We start from the raw sequence: 19,188 nt of genomic DNA on the forward strand, positions 1-19,188 counted from the left end.
CTTATTTAATGGGAGTTAAAATACAGGGATACAAACTTTTTTCCCAGTAATGCTTTGACCCAATGCACAATTACAGATCAAAACTGCCAATCTGAGTAACCCCTTTTGCAGATATCATCAGCTGTAACAAATTCCAACAAAATCTGGCTTTACGTCAATGAGCTAAACAACAAAAGGCAGTAAGGTATGGATTATCTTCACATATATAGCTAAAATGGCATGCCTGTTTTGTAAAAGCACACATAATCAGAAATCAATTCCTCTGAAATATGCACTATGTAGGGAAGCTCCAGCTTATGCAAATTTCTTTTGCAGTCTTTATTTTTTGTCTTCTACCATGGTAAAGATTAAGAATTCCATATTTTACACCTGCCATCACTTAGAGAAGCTGTATTTTGATTCAAGAGCAGTCCAGAATCTAAAAGATGCAAAGGGACTTAGAGACTTCACAGACTGGCAAAAATTTACCAAAGAACTGAATCAAGAAGTGACAATGCACATATTTAGTAATTAAGTGACTGCTATTTTTCTCTGATCTTTTATTATGAGGCAACTTCAGCCCGACCCAGTTGGTTTTAAAGACTGGAAACACCATAATCCCAGATTAATCTGGGTTTCATTCATTTGATGGATCATCTCCAAGAGTTCTTTCAGAATACCCTACTTTTAATACCTTTTACTCTGTTGTATTTTAAAAAGCTCTGTAAACAAGAACATTTTTTCCTACTAGTCTTTTATAGTATTGACTCAGACTGTGAAAGGAAAATCTAGATTTTCATAGAAACCTTCCCTTAGGTTGCCATTAAAATCTATATTCTGAAAAAAAAAAAACCAAAACACCCAAGGTTTTGAATGCAGTAATACCAGCATGATAGAAAATCAGATGTTTCTATCTGTTAACAGCAATAAGACAAAATGTGATGGTTAAAATATCTATTAAAATCCAAAGTTTTCTGATTTCCCACACAAATCATTACAGAAATTGAGGAATATAACTGAAATGTGATTTTTCAATTTCAAAAGATATAGTTTAAAGATGTTTTCTAATTATTAAGGTAAAATACAGCTGGGTCTCCTAATAATATTCAGTTTTTTAAACAGAAAGATTCAGTTGTCAAAGTTAGCACAAAACACTCTGATCCAGATTATGGATGTTACTAGTCTTTAGAACAGTTTTTTGAATCAAAAAAAACCAGAAACAGCTGTATTGTGCAAACACATTTTCAAAGAATTAAACTATGTCTGTTTCCATCAGCTTTGACTTCGTAACTTAATTCAAATCACAGTTTCATGGAATGGGCTTGATCCAAACCCACTGTAAGAAAACTAAAACTGTAAGCTTACTATTGATTAGAATCGGAATCAATATTCAAATTTGTCAATCTGTGACAAAACTGTCTACTCATGCAATAATTGGCTAAAATGTATATGTGCGCTTCTGTGAAACACATATGCAACGTATTATGATAGCTTTTGACTAAAAATACTTCAACTTGGGTGACTCAAGTTCTGTGACCTTTAATCAATGGGAGAAAGGGACTCATTGTTCAACAGTCTATTACAGAGCATCAAACTGATCTACTTAACCTATACAGTGAGAAAACACCTTGAAAGCAGGCTTTGTTTTTCAAATCAGTAATTTGTCATCTGCCATGTAATAGATACACTCCATTTTCTGTCCTAGTAGTACAGCTGGGGAAACACTGTGGAAATGATGCTGTTCTCAGTACGAATTCCATGTTCTTTTCCAACCTCTCCCAAAATGCACTTCATTCCCTATTCACACACACTGGATATGGCTTACTCCCTATCAAAAAAAAACCATGATATTTTTCTATTAATAAAGAAAATGTGATTGTTCTCCCTGCAGCATGTATATTGACAAAAGGGAACTCTACAGTATGTACAAACACATTAAAACCTTCCCATCAGTGAATGTTGGTCACATTCCCATTCTATACAAGGTAGTATATTCTCCCATTATTCTTGGATACCAGCTACTATGATTTCAGAAACAACAGACTCAGCACAGTGCAAGACCTTTACCGCAGAACAAAGAGGATACTGTGGGACAAAATGGTATAAAGTGTATCAAAGCTCAGTGTCTATTGGACAGGAAACTGAAAAAATCCCAAAAGTGCTTATTTTCTGTTTTGGAACACCACCACCACCACAAAATACCATAAAACAAAATATCAAAAAAAGTTAACATTTTCATTGATTAGTTTTGAATTTTTACTGATTTTACATAAATTCTTTATTAGCCTAATATGCAGTATTACTAGAAATGTCATAACTATGCAAATAAAGTACCTTATTTTTTAAATCAACATTTAAGAACAAATACACTACAGCACTATTAAAACACCTACTTTTGTAGATCAAAACGTTTTTTCTTTGAATTTTAACAATTAAATCCAATACAAAAAGGCCACTGAGTTAGGTTATTTATTTTCCAATACAGTAATAAAAAAAGATAGTTTATAGAAGAAATTATTTTGCTTCAGCTTTTCTGAAACTCAGTACTGCTACAGTCAAATTGATTATGGTGCCCAAAGAAGCTTTAGTCACTATGTTGTATTGCAACATACATAACAACCTTGAGGTAGAGAAAATCAGAGGTAAATATTTTTCCTGTCAAGCAAGGACAAATTAAATAAGTAAGTGGCCTTTACGATGGCCTTGTATATGAAAATTCTGCCATGATGAAAATCTTTGTCATAACTCCAATACTAATTTTATTTCCTATTTTACTTCATTTTGGGAAAAATGTTTTCATGAGAATTGAATCTAGTGCCTCTGCATTTTCCTTTTAACTTTCAACAACAGGAAGAAATAAAATGTGTACATCTACTTTCTATGAGCATAACATCATTTGAAAAGACGTTGATTACAGGGAAACAAACCACCACCAAAATAATAATAATAATAATCAACATTCATTGTGGGGATTGTAAAAAAAAATAAAATAATTATTTCTTCTCTTCTGTTTTATTTATTGTTTTTCTTGCACCTTTTACTAAGTTGTTAATGGAATTGTATCAGCTATATTCTTCATTGTTTGTGGTACAGCAGAAATTGGAGATCACAGACAGAATATTCAACAGCGATCTAAACCTAAATGGTCTTCTTGTTTTAAAAAATAATCCAAAAATTGAAAGATTCAGGCTGAAAACAGAAAATACAAAGAAATATGTATTAAAAAAGTGACACTATGCAAGTTCAAAAATCGTATGTTCTGCGTGGTCTGGTGAGCTATTCATGGTAATTGTTATTCTCTGGCTGGAAAACAGAAAATTAACTGATGTATTGGAAATAACAAGTTAAGTAGAGTCAGACAGAAGATCTTTCATTCCTTTTGCTTCAGTGATTCTAGCCTGAAATAAATAACTGGAATAGGATTATAAGCAGGCAGCTGAAATGTTCCAGGAGAACACGAGGCAAATGAAAGCTTGTTTCAATATACATGTGTAATTATAATTACTAGCTGAAGAAAAAAAAAGGAAAATAAATTATGTTCTTAATTATACTACCTCTGAGGACAAATGCGGGACTAAGTTATATTGTATCTATGAAAGTTTGTCAACAACAAAATAAAGTGCCTAAAAGCATACTGAAATGCAGAAATTACATTGAAGTATAAAAACAAAATTTGAGAGAATTTTGATTTCCAATTAAAAGTGCTTATCTTCCAAGTACTCTTAAGCAAAAAGTACAAAAATAGGGCAAAATATATGAAGATTTTTAAACTTCATTTAAAAAATAACATATAATTATTTACAGTGCCTATGCAAACAAATTGGAGGTACAGCGTTTTCTGTTCTCAAGAGACAAAAATAACTTTTATACCTTCATTAGTCTGGATTACTTTTGGCAAGCAACACATAAATAGCACATGTTACAATGCTCTAAGCACATTCATATTTATATAATGACTAATGTCAGTTCATGATTATGTTTTTCATATGCTAAACATGATTTTGCATTAAGAGCAATTTTGATTAGCAGAAGTCTGCATCTCCAGTTAATGATACAATGCTTTGTGAACGCGATGGCCATCATGTATGGTGAATATGAATAAATGCCTTGTTTTAGTTTTATTTCTCCAATCCTTCCACATTGCATGCCATAAACTACAAAGTGAGATTAATTTTGAATCTTTAGAAGCTTACTGCACTGTGCTAAAGGATGCCTGTTGAAAAAGCAATGATACATTAGTGACAAATCCCCATATCTGAGGAAACAAAAGACTAAGTAAATTCTTCAGACTATTAAATTGGAATTTAATTACACTTCCACCTTTTTGGTCTTACTCTTGTTGCTTTTTATTTACAGGTGGACATGTTTGTCCCCTTACCATTCCACTCCATTCCATCTCAACAGCGACAGCTGCTGTGCTGCATAAATCCAGCTGCTCCTAGTGCCACTTTGAGAAGAGGGGAAGCTCAGGTTTTTGTTAATGGTACCTTTTTTTTTTGTATTTTTGGATCATCACAGCAAACTTTTATGAGTCCCACATTTATACCAGCTATATGCAGATTAAGCACTCATTTAAGCTGAAAATATCAAAGGTTACTCTCTTGCTGTTCACGCATAAGACAGGATGCTTCCATATAAACACACCTGTAGCAAGTAGGCTTAGTCTACCCTTCCACTTATACCTTTCTCTTCTTCAGGGCAAAAATATTTAGTTTTGAAAAAAAAATCAAACATTTTGTAAGCATAAATGAAACACTGATGTCATGAATACAACCCCAAAGTAATGCATGCATAAAATGTCATTTAATTACAGTGCACATGCAGGAATGTACAGATGGGAAGCAAAGACCTCACTAGGAAAAATGAAATAATATACACTGCTTTAATATTAATTAAACCCAAACTCATCTAAAATGGCATTATTCACTAAAAATTAATGCTAATTTACTGTAAACATGGTAATACAGAAGTTTCGGCTTATGCAACATTGTTGCATATACAGACACTTATGTTACAATATCTTTGAATTTTAAAAAAATCCAAGAGGTGCTCTACTGTTTTAGTAAATGATATTCACAAGACAATATAATTCAAATGCGAATATTCACACATATTTTGGATACAGCTGTCTTTTATAAACCACAGAAAAAACCAAAAGCCTATCTTATATATTACGCACCTAAAATCTTCCCTCCAACTTTCATCACTAACTTTGAGCACACAGAAATAATAAGCCCTCCTTCTGCCATCAAAAGAATAACTTTATGAAATTAGCACACTTACTCCTGATTTTCTTTAGGCAAACTGGCCCATTCCTATCAAATGCAAATAAAGTCATTCCCAACTTTAGACACATGTGACCTAATTCCTCAGGGCAGATCACATCTACAATTTACTCAACACAGTGATTGTTCCAATGTAACATATTCCTTTTTGGTTTTAACCCTACAATTGAAATTACCTATTGAAAGTACCTATCCCACCTACATTCTTCATCACATTTCCTGCTGGCATACTACATTCACATCTTCACTCTTGCTTTTCTCCTCACCACACATCCACTTACATGACCTACCCTCTCTTGACACAAATCTCCCACACATATTGTGTTTTAATCACTGCAATACTGTCTGCATTGGATTTCCCAACATTTTTGTCGCATCTTCAATCCCTGCAAAATTTTGAAGAAACTTCTCCTCAGCTGGGTTGATGCCTTAGCTCTCCTTACTGAAACATTATGCTGATTCCTATGGTCACTGTTAAGAGCCAGCTGGAAAAACAATCTAATATCCCAACGGGAAAATAATCCAAAATAATGATGGGGTATTACATGAAAGGGAACTCAGAAGCATCAGTACTAAAGGAGATATAGGTAAGGTTCATCAGGGACAGTTTTATATACTCAGCGAACAAAAAAATTCAGTTTCAGGACAACTGGAGTAACTTCAGAAAAGATATATGCAGTCAGTGACTGAGATTAATGCATTATTTATGTGGTAAAATAAGGAGCCAATTATATCCTAGGAGTTCACAGAAAAGTAGAAACTTTTTATAAACTTTGCACAAGTGAAGTTTATTAACATCAAAGCCCGGCTCATTCTTTATTTGTTTGTGACAAAAATAGAACAGAAATGCATAGAAGATCCTATCCTTACAGTTCAATCAATCCAATGATTAGAACTACAATACTAGCCTATATGCCTTTAACTAGTTACCAGTCTTGACTCCCTCACACTGATCAGTACCTCATACGGTTAAAATTCAGTATGTAATATCAGACCATTGTATGTATATCCTATTTGCTTAAAACAAGCAACTGTATAGCGCAACCAAATCATCATCTTTCATCTCAAAAGCTGAAATACAGGAATAACAAAGAACAAATCACATAAAATTAATCCATTAAAGAACTCTCACCATGAATGAAAATAAAAATGAGAAAAATTACCAACCTTGTATTTCATAAAGGAAAGAAGTATTGCACTTCACAAACATTACAAGAGTTAACCAGACAAAATCTCCCACAAATGTTAGCTAAGTTCAAGCATCATAGAAGTTTCAATTCAAACCTAAGATAGTATTCAAAAGCCTCTATCCTAATCAACATCCAGGTAAAGAGAGAGAGAGCTATCTAACAGTCTGAACTGAGAAGAAAATATTTCAGACAGTTCTTGATTCCCTAATGGTGAATGCTGAGCAAATACACAGACAAGTGTTTAAATAAAATTTTGTAAGTCCAAATGCAATGCTTTTCTGAATAATTTTTTTTAAAAACAAGCTCCTAAAATGTAACTATCCTTCCTGAATTTTTTTTTCAATCTTCCCAAAAGTAACAGCCACCTACCTGTTGCTGAACTGGTACTTGCTGTACTACCTGTGTGGGCACTGCTGCCTGGCCAGCCACAGATGTCTGTAAAGTCACAGTTGAACTTGTATCTGACCCAGTCTCTGATGTCTGCATCGTGATCTCTGAATAAAATTAAGACATAAAATTAAAAGGTTAGTACATTATTTTTGTTATTTTGTCACTTTTATTAGCACACTAATTTGTTACTTAGCTTTACTTGGATCTTAGAATTAGCTAATACTAAACTTGGTATGAGCCAAAAGGTTTTACTTCCTGCTAGCATATGAGTTAACCAAAATGGGGGGGTTGTCTTCCTTTTATCTTATTTATATACAAAATATCTTATATTTCCATGTGCAGAATCATATATTGCTTCTCTGAGTTTTTTCACTTTAGGAATAACTCACAAAAATCAGCAGCAAATCCTTTCTCAGATTTAAAAAAAATGGTCATCTTTCAAAACTGTTTTTCTCTGCCTTACTGAATTATACTAAAGGCTCTATACATTCAAAGTCAAAGTCAAACCTCTAGAGGGCCACAGAACGAAGGGCTGTAACCTGGAAAGCAAACTCTGAAAAGCATTTAATGAGTCACAATGAAAAACCACCTCAACCTTCTTTAGCAGAAAGCATTAAACTAAAAGCATTTAGTAGAAAGCAACGACTGTACTTTCAAACCTACAAAGAAACTCTTCCACACTAAATCCATATATAAATATATGGTAGAGAAGTGCCTAAGATCATGGACCTGACATTTAAAGGGAAAATGGAAATACGGATAGAATACAGAAATGGTTCAAAAATCAAGGAAAATTCCTTACACAGAAAGCTTATCAGAAAGAAAACCAAAGATTACTTATACCTTCATAGGAAACACAGACTGGGAACTATGGGATCCCTCAATTTTGCACAACAGAAATGACAATACAATTAACTGGGTAACAAACTAAAATTAATTCAAAATCAGGAATTTGATTTTTTTTTCATTTCTTTTAAGCAGTGGATGACTGACCAGTGAAAATAATAACCAGATGAGGCAGGTTCTTCTTCACTTGGTACCTTCAAAACAGAAGACTCTGTGCTTCTGTGAAGAACCACAGTAAACAAATACAAATTACTAGTCTGTAAACCACATGCTCTGTGATGTGAAAATTCTACTGCCCTTAATCTCTATTAATCTGTATTAGCTACAGAACACTTCGACAACGTGAGGACCAACATAACTAAAAATGAGCAGCATTACCATACATAACAAAAGATTATATGAAAAAAAATATCTCCAAGTACTTCAAATGCTCTATCCAGATAATTGTTTAACTGAAAAGACCCAGATGGCTGACACAGAATAAACAGGACTTCAATCTCCTCCAATAAATAACAACTTCCTCCCCCCCCCCAACCCCCGTACAATATTTTCTGAGACAAAACCATAATAAAATTGTGTCTATTCATGAACCACCAATATACAGTAGGAAGAATTCATTACTGTACCAAAACACCTCAAATCCTCTCAGAAAATTCAGTGTTCTTCTTGCTGGACAACTGAACTAGCTGCAGCAGCAGACCTTCCTTTCACAGCTGGGTTCCACAGCAGTTTAAGCTGACTTCATGCTGGGTTTCTGCAGTACCTCCCTGCAACTACCTCTGACTCGCCTTCCATTCAAATGTAGTCAGTGCAAAGCAGGGAAAAGGCATATAAACTTGGGATGGCAGCAAGTGATAGGGGAAGGACCTTGCCAAGTGGGACCACCACTGGTTTAAACTCCATGGAACCAAGCCTATGATGCCCGACAGGGTTAACTGCTTCTTCTCAAATATTCAGAAAGACTGATAAATTGTTGATCATACTTATTTGAGATAAATCAATAGATTCTCAGACCTATCATGTTGACTGAACCCTCTACTCCTTTTCAGTCTGTCTCACAAAAATCAGATAAAAACTGAAAAGAAAAAATGAAAAGAACACAGATCATTACCAAAATGTTAAAAATCCTAACTATGGAAATCAATGTCCGCAGAATAAATACAAAGGAATTGGAAGTCACCATGCTGCTAGAAAGCTACACCGTAGTTCCCATTACTGAAAGCTGGTGGGATGAATTCCATGAGTGCAGTGCAGCTACCGATGGCTATGGGCTGCTCCGAAGGGACAGGAGAGGGAAGAGGGGCAGAGGGGTTGGCCTCTACATCAGGAAGTGGATAGATGGTGAAGAGTTGTCTCTGAAGAACAGGTATGAACATGCTGAAAGCTTATGGGTAAGAATTACAGATGGAGGCAACAAAGGGAATCTTGTGGCTGATAGTGACTTCAACCACCCTGACATCTGCTGGAAAAGTAGCATGGTGAGCTGTAGGCAATCCAGGATAAGTCCTTAAACCAGGTAACAGACAGCCTTACCAGAGGGAACGTGTTACTGGACCTGTTGGTCACCAACGCAAGTAAGCTAATGGGTGATGTCAGGATCAGAGGCAGCCTGGGCTGCAGTGTTCATGCACTGGTGGAATTTGCGGTCCTGAGGGATATAGGTCAGGTGAAGAGTAAAGTCAGGACACTGAATTCTAGGGAAGAACACTTGCAGCTATTGAAGGAGTTAGTCAGTAGGACCCCTTGGGAAACTGCCCTTGGGGACAAAGGAGCAGAACAAAGCAAGCAAATCTTTAAGGCTGCTCTCCATAGAGAGCAAGAGCTCTCAGTTCCCAGGTGTAAGAAGTCTGGGAAGGAAGGCAAGCCACTGGCATGGACCAGTTGAGACCTGCTGGTCAACCTGAAGGGCAAGAAGGAAATGCACAGGCAGTGGAAGCAGGGACAAGTATCCTGGGGGAACACAGGGATGCAGCCTGGTTGTGTAGGGATGGGGTCAGGAATGCCAAGCCATGGCTGGAGCTGAACTCGGCAACAGAAGAGCTTCTATAGGTATGCCAGCCAGAACAGGAGAATCAAAGAAAGCGTACCCCACCAACGAACAGGACCGGCAAACGTAGCAACAGACGAGGAGAAGGCTGAGGTACTCCACAACTTTTTTGCCTCAGGCCTCACTGGCAACTTCTCTTCTCATACCTGTCAAGTGGACCGCAAAGCAGGGCCTGGGGGAACAAAGTTCTTCCCACTGTAGGAGAAGATCAGTTTCCAGACCACCTGAGGAACCCAAACATACCAAGTCTATGGGATGAGATGCATCCCGGAGTCCTGAACAAGCTGGCTGATGTAGTTGCCAAGCAGTCTCCAGGATATTGGAATAAGTCAGGTGAAGGCCCGGGTGACTAGAAAAAGGGAAACATTGCACCCTTTTTTAAAAAGGATGGAAAGGAGGACCCTGGGAACCACCGACCCGTCAGCCTCACCTCTGTGCCTGGGAAGGTCATGGAACAGATCCTCCTAAAGCTATGATAAGGCACAGGGAGGGCAGGGAGGGCATTTGCAACAGCCAGCATGGCTTCACTGACGACGAGTCCTCCCTGACCAACCTAGTGGTCTTTTATGATGGAGTGATTCCATCAGTGGACGAGAGAAGAGCTACGATGCCGTCTATCTCAACTTCTGTAAGGCCTTTGACATAGACCCCCACAACCTCCTTCCTTCTAAATTGGAGAGAGATGGATTGGATGGATGGGCTGTGGATAAGGAATCAGCTGGATGGGCACATCCAGAAGGTAGCAGTCAATGGCTCAACGTCTGGATGGAGACCAGTGATGAGTTGTGTCCCTCGGAGGTCCGTACTGGGACCAGTTTTGTTTAATAATTTCATCAGTGACATAGATGGTGGGATCGAGTGCACCCTCAGCAAAACTGCAGATGACAGCAAGCTGAGTGGTGCAGTTGGCCTGCCTGAGGTAAAGGGTGTCATTGCGAGGGACCTGGACAAACTTGAGAAGTGGGCCCATGTGAAACTCATGAGGTTCAGCAAGGCTACGTGCAAGGTCCTGCACCTGGGCTGAGGCAGCCTCCAGTATCAATAAGGCTGGGGGATGAAGGGGTTGACTGCAGCCCTGCAGAGACTTGCTGGTACCGGTGGATGAAGAGCTGGACTTGAGCCAGCCATGTGTACTCACAGCCCAGAAACTCAACAGGATCCGGGGCCGCATCAAAAGAAGCGTGGCCAGCAGGTCGAAGGAGATGATTCTGCCCCTCTACTCTGCTCTGGTGAGACCCCACCTCGAGTACTTCTCCACCTTGGGGTCCTCAGCACAGGAAAGACATGGACCTGTTGGAGCAAGTCTAGAGAAGGGCCACAGAAATGGTCAGAGGGATGGAACACCTCTCCTATGAGAAAATGCTGAGAGAGCTGGCGCTGTTCAGCCTGTGGAAGGGAGGGCTCCAGGGAGACCTTTTGCAGCCTTTCAGTACTTAAAGGGGGCTTATAAGAAAATTGGGGACAGACTTCCTAGTAGGGCCTGTTGTGACAGGGCAAAGGGTAATAGTTTAAACTAAAGGAGGCTAGATTCAGACTAGATAGAATGAAGACATTTTTTACAATGAGGGTGGTGAAACACTGCAGGAGGTTGGCCAGAGAGGTTGTAGATCCAGATCCCTGGAAACATTTAAGGTCAGGCTGGACAGGGCCCTCAGCAACCTGATCTAGCTGAAGTTGTCCTTGCCTGTTGCAGAGGGGATGGCCCAAACAATTCTATGATTCTTTAATTCTGCTTAGTGTAAAACAGTAAATTTCAAATCTTTTTTTGCCTACAGAAAATGCTGTATAAAATCTAGAATAAAGTTTTTCAAAGTTGAAACCAATGCCACAGTTCCAGTATCAGTCCACCTCAATTGAAGCCAATAGTTTTTCCCTGAATTCCAATATTAACAAGAACAATCATGTTCCAGTAATAACATGCAGAAAGAAAAGTTTCTTTTCTTTCCAATATGGAACCATCTTAAATTAACATCATAAATTAACAAGACATTGTTCCATAGAACAAATCTTTATGTGCACTAGACCAAAGGGAACTTTTGCTTTATATATTTATGACTAAACACATACATGGAACTAATAGCCATAGCAGTGATTATTATACCTTTTGAAGGGAATTGCCGCAGAGCATAACAGGATACCAAGTACCTTCTGAGGTTTCCAAAAAATAACAGATGACATAGACAATGGCAACATTCCTGATGGAATGCTAATGTGTTGTGTACTTTAGTCTTAAACACTGTAACCATCTTCTAAATTTGAATAATTAATGTTTTACTCAGTTTCTGTGCAGAACAAAGTCACAGCTAACAATGAACCTAAACTGTAAGTAAAAAATCAAGCAAAAGGGGCAGGAGACCTGCATGGATGAACAAGGAGCTTCTGGCAAACCTTGAATGGAAGAAGGAATTTTATAGGATGTGGAAAAAGAGACAGGCCACTTGTGAGGAACACAGCGTTGTTGTCAGAACATGCAAGAAGGTCACAAGGAAGGCTAAGGTCCATTTGGAATGAAAAGTGGTGAGAGAGGTCAAGACCAATGAGAAAGGTATCTTCAAGTACATCAGCAGAAAAAGAATGACTAGGGAAAATGCAGACCCACTGCTGGAATGAGGTGGGTGCTCTCATGACAAAGGACACAGAGAAGGTAGAGTTACTGAATGACTTCTTTGCTTCAGTCTTCACTGCCAAGTCTGGCCATCAGGTTTCCCAGACCCTGGAGGCAAGAAAGGAAGTCTGAAGAAAGGAAGACTTTCTCCTGGTTGAGGAGGATCACATTAGAGATCACTTAAGCAAACCACGAGTCCATGGGCCCCGATGGGATGAACTCCCAAGTGCTGAGAGAGCTAACAGATGTTACTGCTGAGTCACTTTCCATATCTTTAAAAGGTCATAAAGAGCAGGAGAGGTGCCTGAAGACTGGACGAAAGGCAGTGTCACTACTGTCTTCAAAAAGAACAAGAAGGGAACCACACACCCAGGACGCTACAAGCCACTCAGTCTCACCTCCATCCCTAGAAAGGTGATGGAACAGCTCATCCTGGAGGTCATCTCTAAGCATGTGAAGGAAAAGGAGGCTATCAGGAGTAGTCAGCATGGATTCACCAAGGGGAAGTCATGCCCGACCAACCTGATACCCTTCTGTGATGGAGTGACTGGCTGGGCAGACGAGGGGAGAGCAGTGGATGTTGCCTACCTTGACCTCAGCGAGGCTTCTGACACTGTCTCCCACAGCAGCCTCCCAGGTAAGCTCAGGAGTGTGGGTCAGGTGAGCGGACAGAGAGGTGGGTTGAGAACTGGCTGGACGGCAGAGCCCGGGGGGCTGTGATCAGCGGCGCAGAGCCTGGCTGGAGGCTGAGGCCAGCGCTGTGCCCGGGGTCAGTGCTGCTCCAGTCCTGTTCAACTCGCTCATCAGGGACCTGGACGCAGGCACAGAGTGCACCCTCAGAGCATAATTAAATGGGTCAATTTAGGCCACCAATTCCAACAAATCATCACATAAGATACTAAGGCTTCAACGGGATGCAAAAGTGAACACCTGAAATTAATTAAAAGGCATTATTTTATACCAGCCCCTAGCTTTACTTGACTCTGTGTTGTTTTCATGGTTACAGTGTACAAACATGTCAATCACTGCAAGGGAGGTTGAATGCTACTACAGTCAAATACAATTTTGACTGGTGAGATGCTGTTGCATATTGCCATATATCTTTTAATTGCTATACTGCACCTCAGGCAGTACTTGATCATTACAGCTGCAATTCAAGATGCTCAAGAAACCAGAGCCAGGCACACTCATCTAAGGAACATAATGCCCATTTCCTTGTGGCAGTTATCATGGATTGTGCAACATAATGTGCTTATTTCCTTGTGGCAGTTATCATGGATTGTGCCTGGCTGACATGAGCATTAGCTCTTTAGGAAAAGGAAGCAGCTTCATTATAAGAACAGGGAATACTTTGGCTGTAAACCAGCTGTCAGTCACTGCAGGGAAGTTTCAAGATGAGCAGACAGCAAGTGCCAGTGCCAGCTGACAGTCTGCTGTTAGGTGCTGAGAGAACTGAATGAGGACAGTCAAGAATCTAGATAGTCAAGTATTTTCTGCCAAGTCCTTGAAGTGATGATGTCCAGAGACTATCAGGACACATCACAGAGAACCCAGGATTAGGTGGAAGACAACCTCCAAAGAGAACTGAACAACCCCAGAGGACCCCATGGCCCAGCCCTAGGACTACCCACCGTACAGCTGGCACTGCTACACTGACCTACCAAACTTTAGACTATGTTGTACCACCCACAGGACAGGAAAGCCATGTAATTTGTAAACTTGCACATTATTTTTGATTAAAGTGTTTTGGCAACTGAATCCATTTTACTCCATACAGTCAATTTGTTGATAGCCCTACATTTAAGCATACAATCTGACGCATGTCTCTACCTCAGAACTGTAATACATTTTTATTAACAACCCGATGGGACAGGTTAACTGGTTGCTCTATAGATTAATTTATCAGTAAATACTCTGGAATAGCTAAAGCATGGTTGTGGAATAGGAGCTTTGCCAGCAGTCTTGCCTAAGCAGAAACAAACCTAATGACTTAATACCTATTTATTTGAAAGCATTTAGGTTGCTTCCATTATAAGTCTCTACTTTACTCTTTACTATGGCTCACTACACAGTATAGATTTTTCCTTGTAGATGCCATACAATATGTTTGACAGTCAACCTTTATCACTGGGAGTTTTTCTAGCACCATATTAGTGAAGCAGTCAGTGTAAATCTTTTACAATGCCTCACTATTGAGCAGTTACATGAATACATTTTTACAATCTAAATGAAGTCTCTCCATTTTTCACTGATACTGCATGTAAGTAAAGGAACTGCATATCACAGCAGGAAAGACTTCGTCTTTGCCTAATGGGTCCATCAGGTGTATCACAAGCAACAGATGAATGTTTGACAAAGATCCTTTTTATTCTAGCTAATTAACCAGTTGGACACACCTATCTGTAATGGTTGTGCTTTGTACAGCCAGTCCTTGTTGCATCATGTGAATGTAAGCTAAACTGGCCACATTCTGAAAGAAGGCAAATTGACCCCTCCAGTTCGGAAAAAGATACTGCTCATGCCCAGCTGCTGAATGTGACAAGATCAGTATTTCTTCAGTCTAATGGGCAGAACTCAGGCAAAGCTACTATGCTGAGAATTACCCCTTTCTTGTATACTCTGTGCAATTACATGTTGTCTAAGTTGCCTGAAGTCTTTTAATATACTCAAATTCTCAGTTGGAATCCTTCTGTTTTCTAGACTTGAAATACCAAGACTGAATGGTGAGATTGTTAACAGGTATCAGATTAATGATTACTATTTATTTTGTTCCTGGACTACTTCATCCTGAACTACTTTACCTCTAAGCTACCAGAGTTTGCAAAGTTTTGTTCAGTTACCCATGCTTTATTGTTTAGATCAAATAATGTAGCAGGCTTTAATTCAATGCAGAAAATGAAAGCCTGTCATTTACTTCGAAGTGCAGCAAGAAATTTCTTTTTTCTCTTCTAGAAGGCTAAATAAAACATCACAGAAGGTAAAGCAAACTAGATCTCGTAATCACATGCAGTAGTGACATGCTTTTAATTGTCAGAATAAAAGGCTAATCTTAAGATCTTATCTACTTATAATGATGAATGACCCATATACTCATTAAGAATTTCTGGCAACATAATGTGTTTCACAATAAAGGAAAACGTCTCAGAACATCAAGTCTCCACAAGTAATACAGTGTTGGAAGAAGGGTTCACTGGAGTCAAGAAGACGCTCAATATGAGTTATGCATCTTGCTCAACTTTATTAGTTTCTAACACTACTTATATAGAACCGATACACGTGCATATTCGTAAAGCAGAGATATAATTGGTTAGTAGTCTCTAAACGCGTGCAGTTCTCACACCCCTAATTATCATGACTAAAATGAGCATTCTATCCATGTAGCTAATTGTGTTGCTGTGCTTCAGCCTTGTAGTTTGTTACTCCCTATATTGCCAGACCGGTCCCCATCTTTCTTGGCTCTGCACCTGCTTTGCCAGCAGCTGTAGCTTGTTACAGCCACGGCCTGTTGGCACAACATAATTACTTGGTCTCAGGACTCAAGAATAGCTCAAGGCTACCCTTCTTGTTAACTTCAGCACAATTCTGATTACAGGCCTATTCTAATACCAGGCCTGGATTGTGCAGATCTTCAGAGATTCTAAGGCCATGCTTCTGCAGCCATTCTTCTACAATACGGAATGTTTAGTTCTTGAACAATAGTATAAACGGAAACAAGTTTAAATAATACACTAGTTTTAGGCAAGCATTCCTTTTCAATTTTTGTGTAAAGGAATTTTATGAATAACTGCCTTCAAATAAGCAATGTTAGGAATTTGAAGGAGCTGTTTATGTGTCAGCAGTAAAGCAGAAGGCAGTTAATACATGCCAGTCACAGAACAAAAAAACCCCCAAACTATAACTTTTAGATACTAATATATTTTCATGTTAGAATAACAGTTTCCTACTAAACACTACTTGATTGCTTGTCCTCTCTCAAGGTTCTTAGGGATACCAAAGTAGGCAGCTGGACTCTGTTGATGTAAGAACTACTTGCTAAATATTTCAGTTAGCAACAGGAATTTCATTACTCTTTTTTTCAGCTTCTCACTGATTTATGGGAGGAATAACAGTAAACTAAATGGCACTGAATGAAGTATAGAAGCTAATTCTCTGGATTTACATACAATTTCAGTAGCAAAGCCCTACAATAGCAGAATAACAGGAGGAAATACAGATACACACACACTGGATGAGACCAATGCAAATAGTAACTCTTGTTAACTCCTTCAAAGAAGTTTAAAGATCAAAAAGCTGTATCTTGAAAATCAGATTATTAAGTACCTAAGAACAGTACCAGTCAACAATTATCATAATGAAATTCCATACTTCTAGCAGATCACAACAGCACATGGATGCTTAGGCTGAACGGCTATTTCATGGCTCTCTCACTTTGATCTGTCTACTAATTTTACCTGAAAAAAGTTCAAAATCACATTTACTCTTGGTAGACAATATATCAGTATTACACATCAGTCCTACACATCAGTACACATCAGCAACAAGATTATATTCACAAACAACAGGACAAAACAAAACTTCTGAAGAGTTTTTGTTGTGACAAGACTTTGACTGTTTCAAAAACCAGAACTAGCAAATAATCAAACAATTACATTTATGCTATTCTAAGACATGAGTTTGTGCACTGGAGATGCTGTGAGTAGAAAAGTCCAGTGATGTTCTACTTCATCTTGGGTGAAAAGGTTTGAAGAGGAGGGCACTGATACTGTGTGTCAACAATCAGTTGCAGAACTGGCACTGGCAACAGGGCTTTGCTTTCTATGGATGTATGACCTTCTTTGAGGATAACATCTGCTTAGGAGATATGGGATCCACTTCATTAGGTGGGACAGAGGTATCTTTGCCAGCAGAGCAGCTGAGCGGCAAGAAGGGACTTAAACCAGGAACAATGTGGGGAGGGAAAGAGTTACCAGCAGCCCTGTGAAGCAGTGGTGGACAGGATTGACAAGCAAAGGGCCTGGAGTGATGTGAATGAAAGGAAACACGTACTCAATAAAAAAAGGCTTAAGCAGGGTCACCTCAAACATTTGCATGTGAGCAGGGAAGTGGCTACAAGGAATCTTTATGAGGAAACTATCCAAACTCTGGGAAAACAGTATGCCAAGGTGTCTCTCTGAAGCACTTACACATCAAGGGGTGTACAAAGGGTTCACACGCAGCATAGTGAATAAACTCAAGGAATTGGAGACCTGCGTGCATTTGCAGGGCTATAATCTTGATGGGATCACAGAGATGTGGTGGGATAGCTCACGTAACTGGAGTGCAGCAATGGAGGGATACAAGCTATCTGACTTTATAATTTTTTTAAGAAATGAAAACGTCTCTAAGAAACAACCTTCACTAGGATGAAGTTCGCGGGTACTTCCTTCTTCGGTTGTGTATTTTGTTGTGTTTAACCCCCAACAAGTTTTGATAAAAGAATTAAATAAATTACAGAAGATTTCCGTAACTTTAGTGTGCTTTCTAAGTTAATGTTTATACTGCAAAGTCAAGGATACTATGGCTTTTAAGTCACAGTTAGTCAAGTGTTATCTACATTAAATAGCATTCCAGTACTTTCCTACACTGAGACACCTGTCTTTAATATATTAACATAACTTTCATGCGCTGGGATAAGCATATTCATGACCTCCCAAAAATACCTCTATGCAGAATGACAGTTATGATATCAAATGGAATTTCTAGCTTGAGCCAAGGTCTTACTGTGCTGCACCACTGATACTAGCAGAATTAATTAAGAAGTCTCACATGTATAACACCACTTCTTCACACCTTTAAAAATACTTAACAAAATATAGTTTTACACAATGTCATCCTTGGGTTTGCTTGTTGGTCCAGGGCAGGGTGGGAACAGGACATAATACTTCAAGCACTGATGATCATCATTCAAGGCACTTTGCCCAATTGCCTGTGCTTTCTGATAAAGACCGTGAAAACAGGAGCACCACCTGTACAAAACAGTTTCTGTCACTTCTGCAGTTCTGAAAGTAGATTTAGATTTTGCTTCAGGAGTTATAGGTTTTCTTCCCCTAATATTATACTGTGCAGCAGTCCTTTCATCAAAAGAGTATGAATCTGATACTAATGAAACAAAAGGAGAAAAACGGATGTGAAAATGGAGGTGGTATTTGTTTACATCACTCAATAGGTGAAAACATAAAATGAGAAAGTCAAAACTATTGCTGGAGTCATCTACTTTATCAGCAGAATGAGCAAGATTTATAGGAAATAGTTTCTGTTCTCTGTGTGCTATCTCATGTTACAAATTTTCTTTTTGTGATGCTTCCTGTTTACTTTCACTGAATCACAGTATGGCCCCAAAGGCTGGAAGGAATGCACTCAAGCAGGGCTACCTACAGCCTTCTGGCCAGGACCATGTCCAGCCAGCTTCTGAATATAACCAACAATTGTGACTCCACAGCTTCTCTGGACAACCTATGCCCGTTCTTAGTTACCCTTACAGTAAAAAAGTGTTTGCTCATGTACAGAGGGAACCTACTGTGTTTCAGTTTAATCTTGTTGCCTCTTGTCCTGTCACTGGGCACCAATGAAAAGACTCAGCTCATCTTTAGCCCATGTCATAACTAACCTGCAGATACACTATGACAAATATTAAATAAACTGCCACAGTTATTATTATTGATTACTTATACTGTGATTACCCCTAAGGGCCACCTAACCCTCCATGTTTAAAAGTTATGAAATTAGTAATACACACTATGACGTCTTCCAAATGCTTCAGTTACATATTTCCTCATCATGTGCAAAGAGAAGAAAACACTTCATGCC

At 38.7% G+C, this 19,188-nt stretch overlaps 1 protein-coding gene across 4 annotated transcripts in view; it reads right to left on the reverse strand.

Moving 5' to 3' along the window:
- The window catches only part of RFX3 (regulatory factor X3), a 129,159-nt gene that overhangs the window by 59,339 nt on the left and 50,632 nt on the right, over positions 1 to 19,188 (reverse strand). For all 4 annotated transcript variants that reach the window (XM_080372304.1, XM_080372305.1, XM_080372306.1 and 1 more), the window contains exon 2: positions 6,824 to 6,948. In XM_080372304.1, coding sequence (XP_080228430.1) covers positions 6,824 to 6,940 — 117 coding nt within the window. In that variant the 5' untranslated portion in view covers positions 6,941 to 6,948. The remainder of the gene's footprint in view (positions 1 to 6,823; positions 6,949 to 19,188) is intronic.

This window comes from Falco punctatus (genome assembly GCF_963210335.1).
Source record: "Falco punctatus genome assembly, chromosome: Z".
In the NCBI taxonomy this organism is placed as follows: domain Eukaryota; kingdom Metazoa; phylum Chordata; class Aves; order Falconiformes; family Falconidae; genus Falco; species Falco punctatus.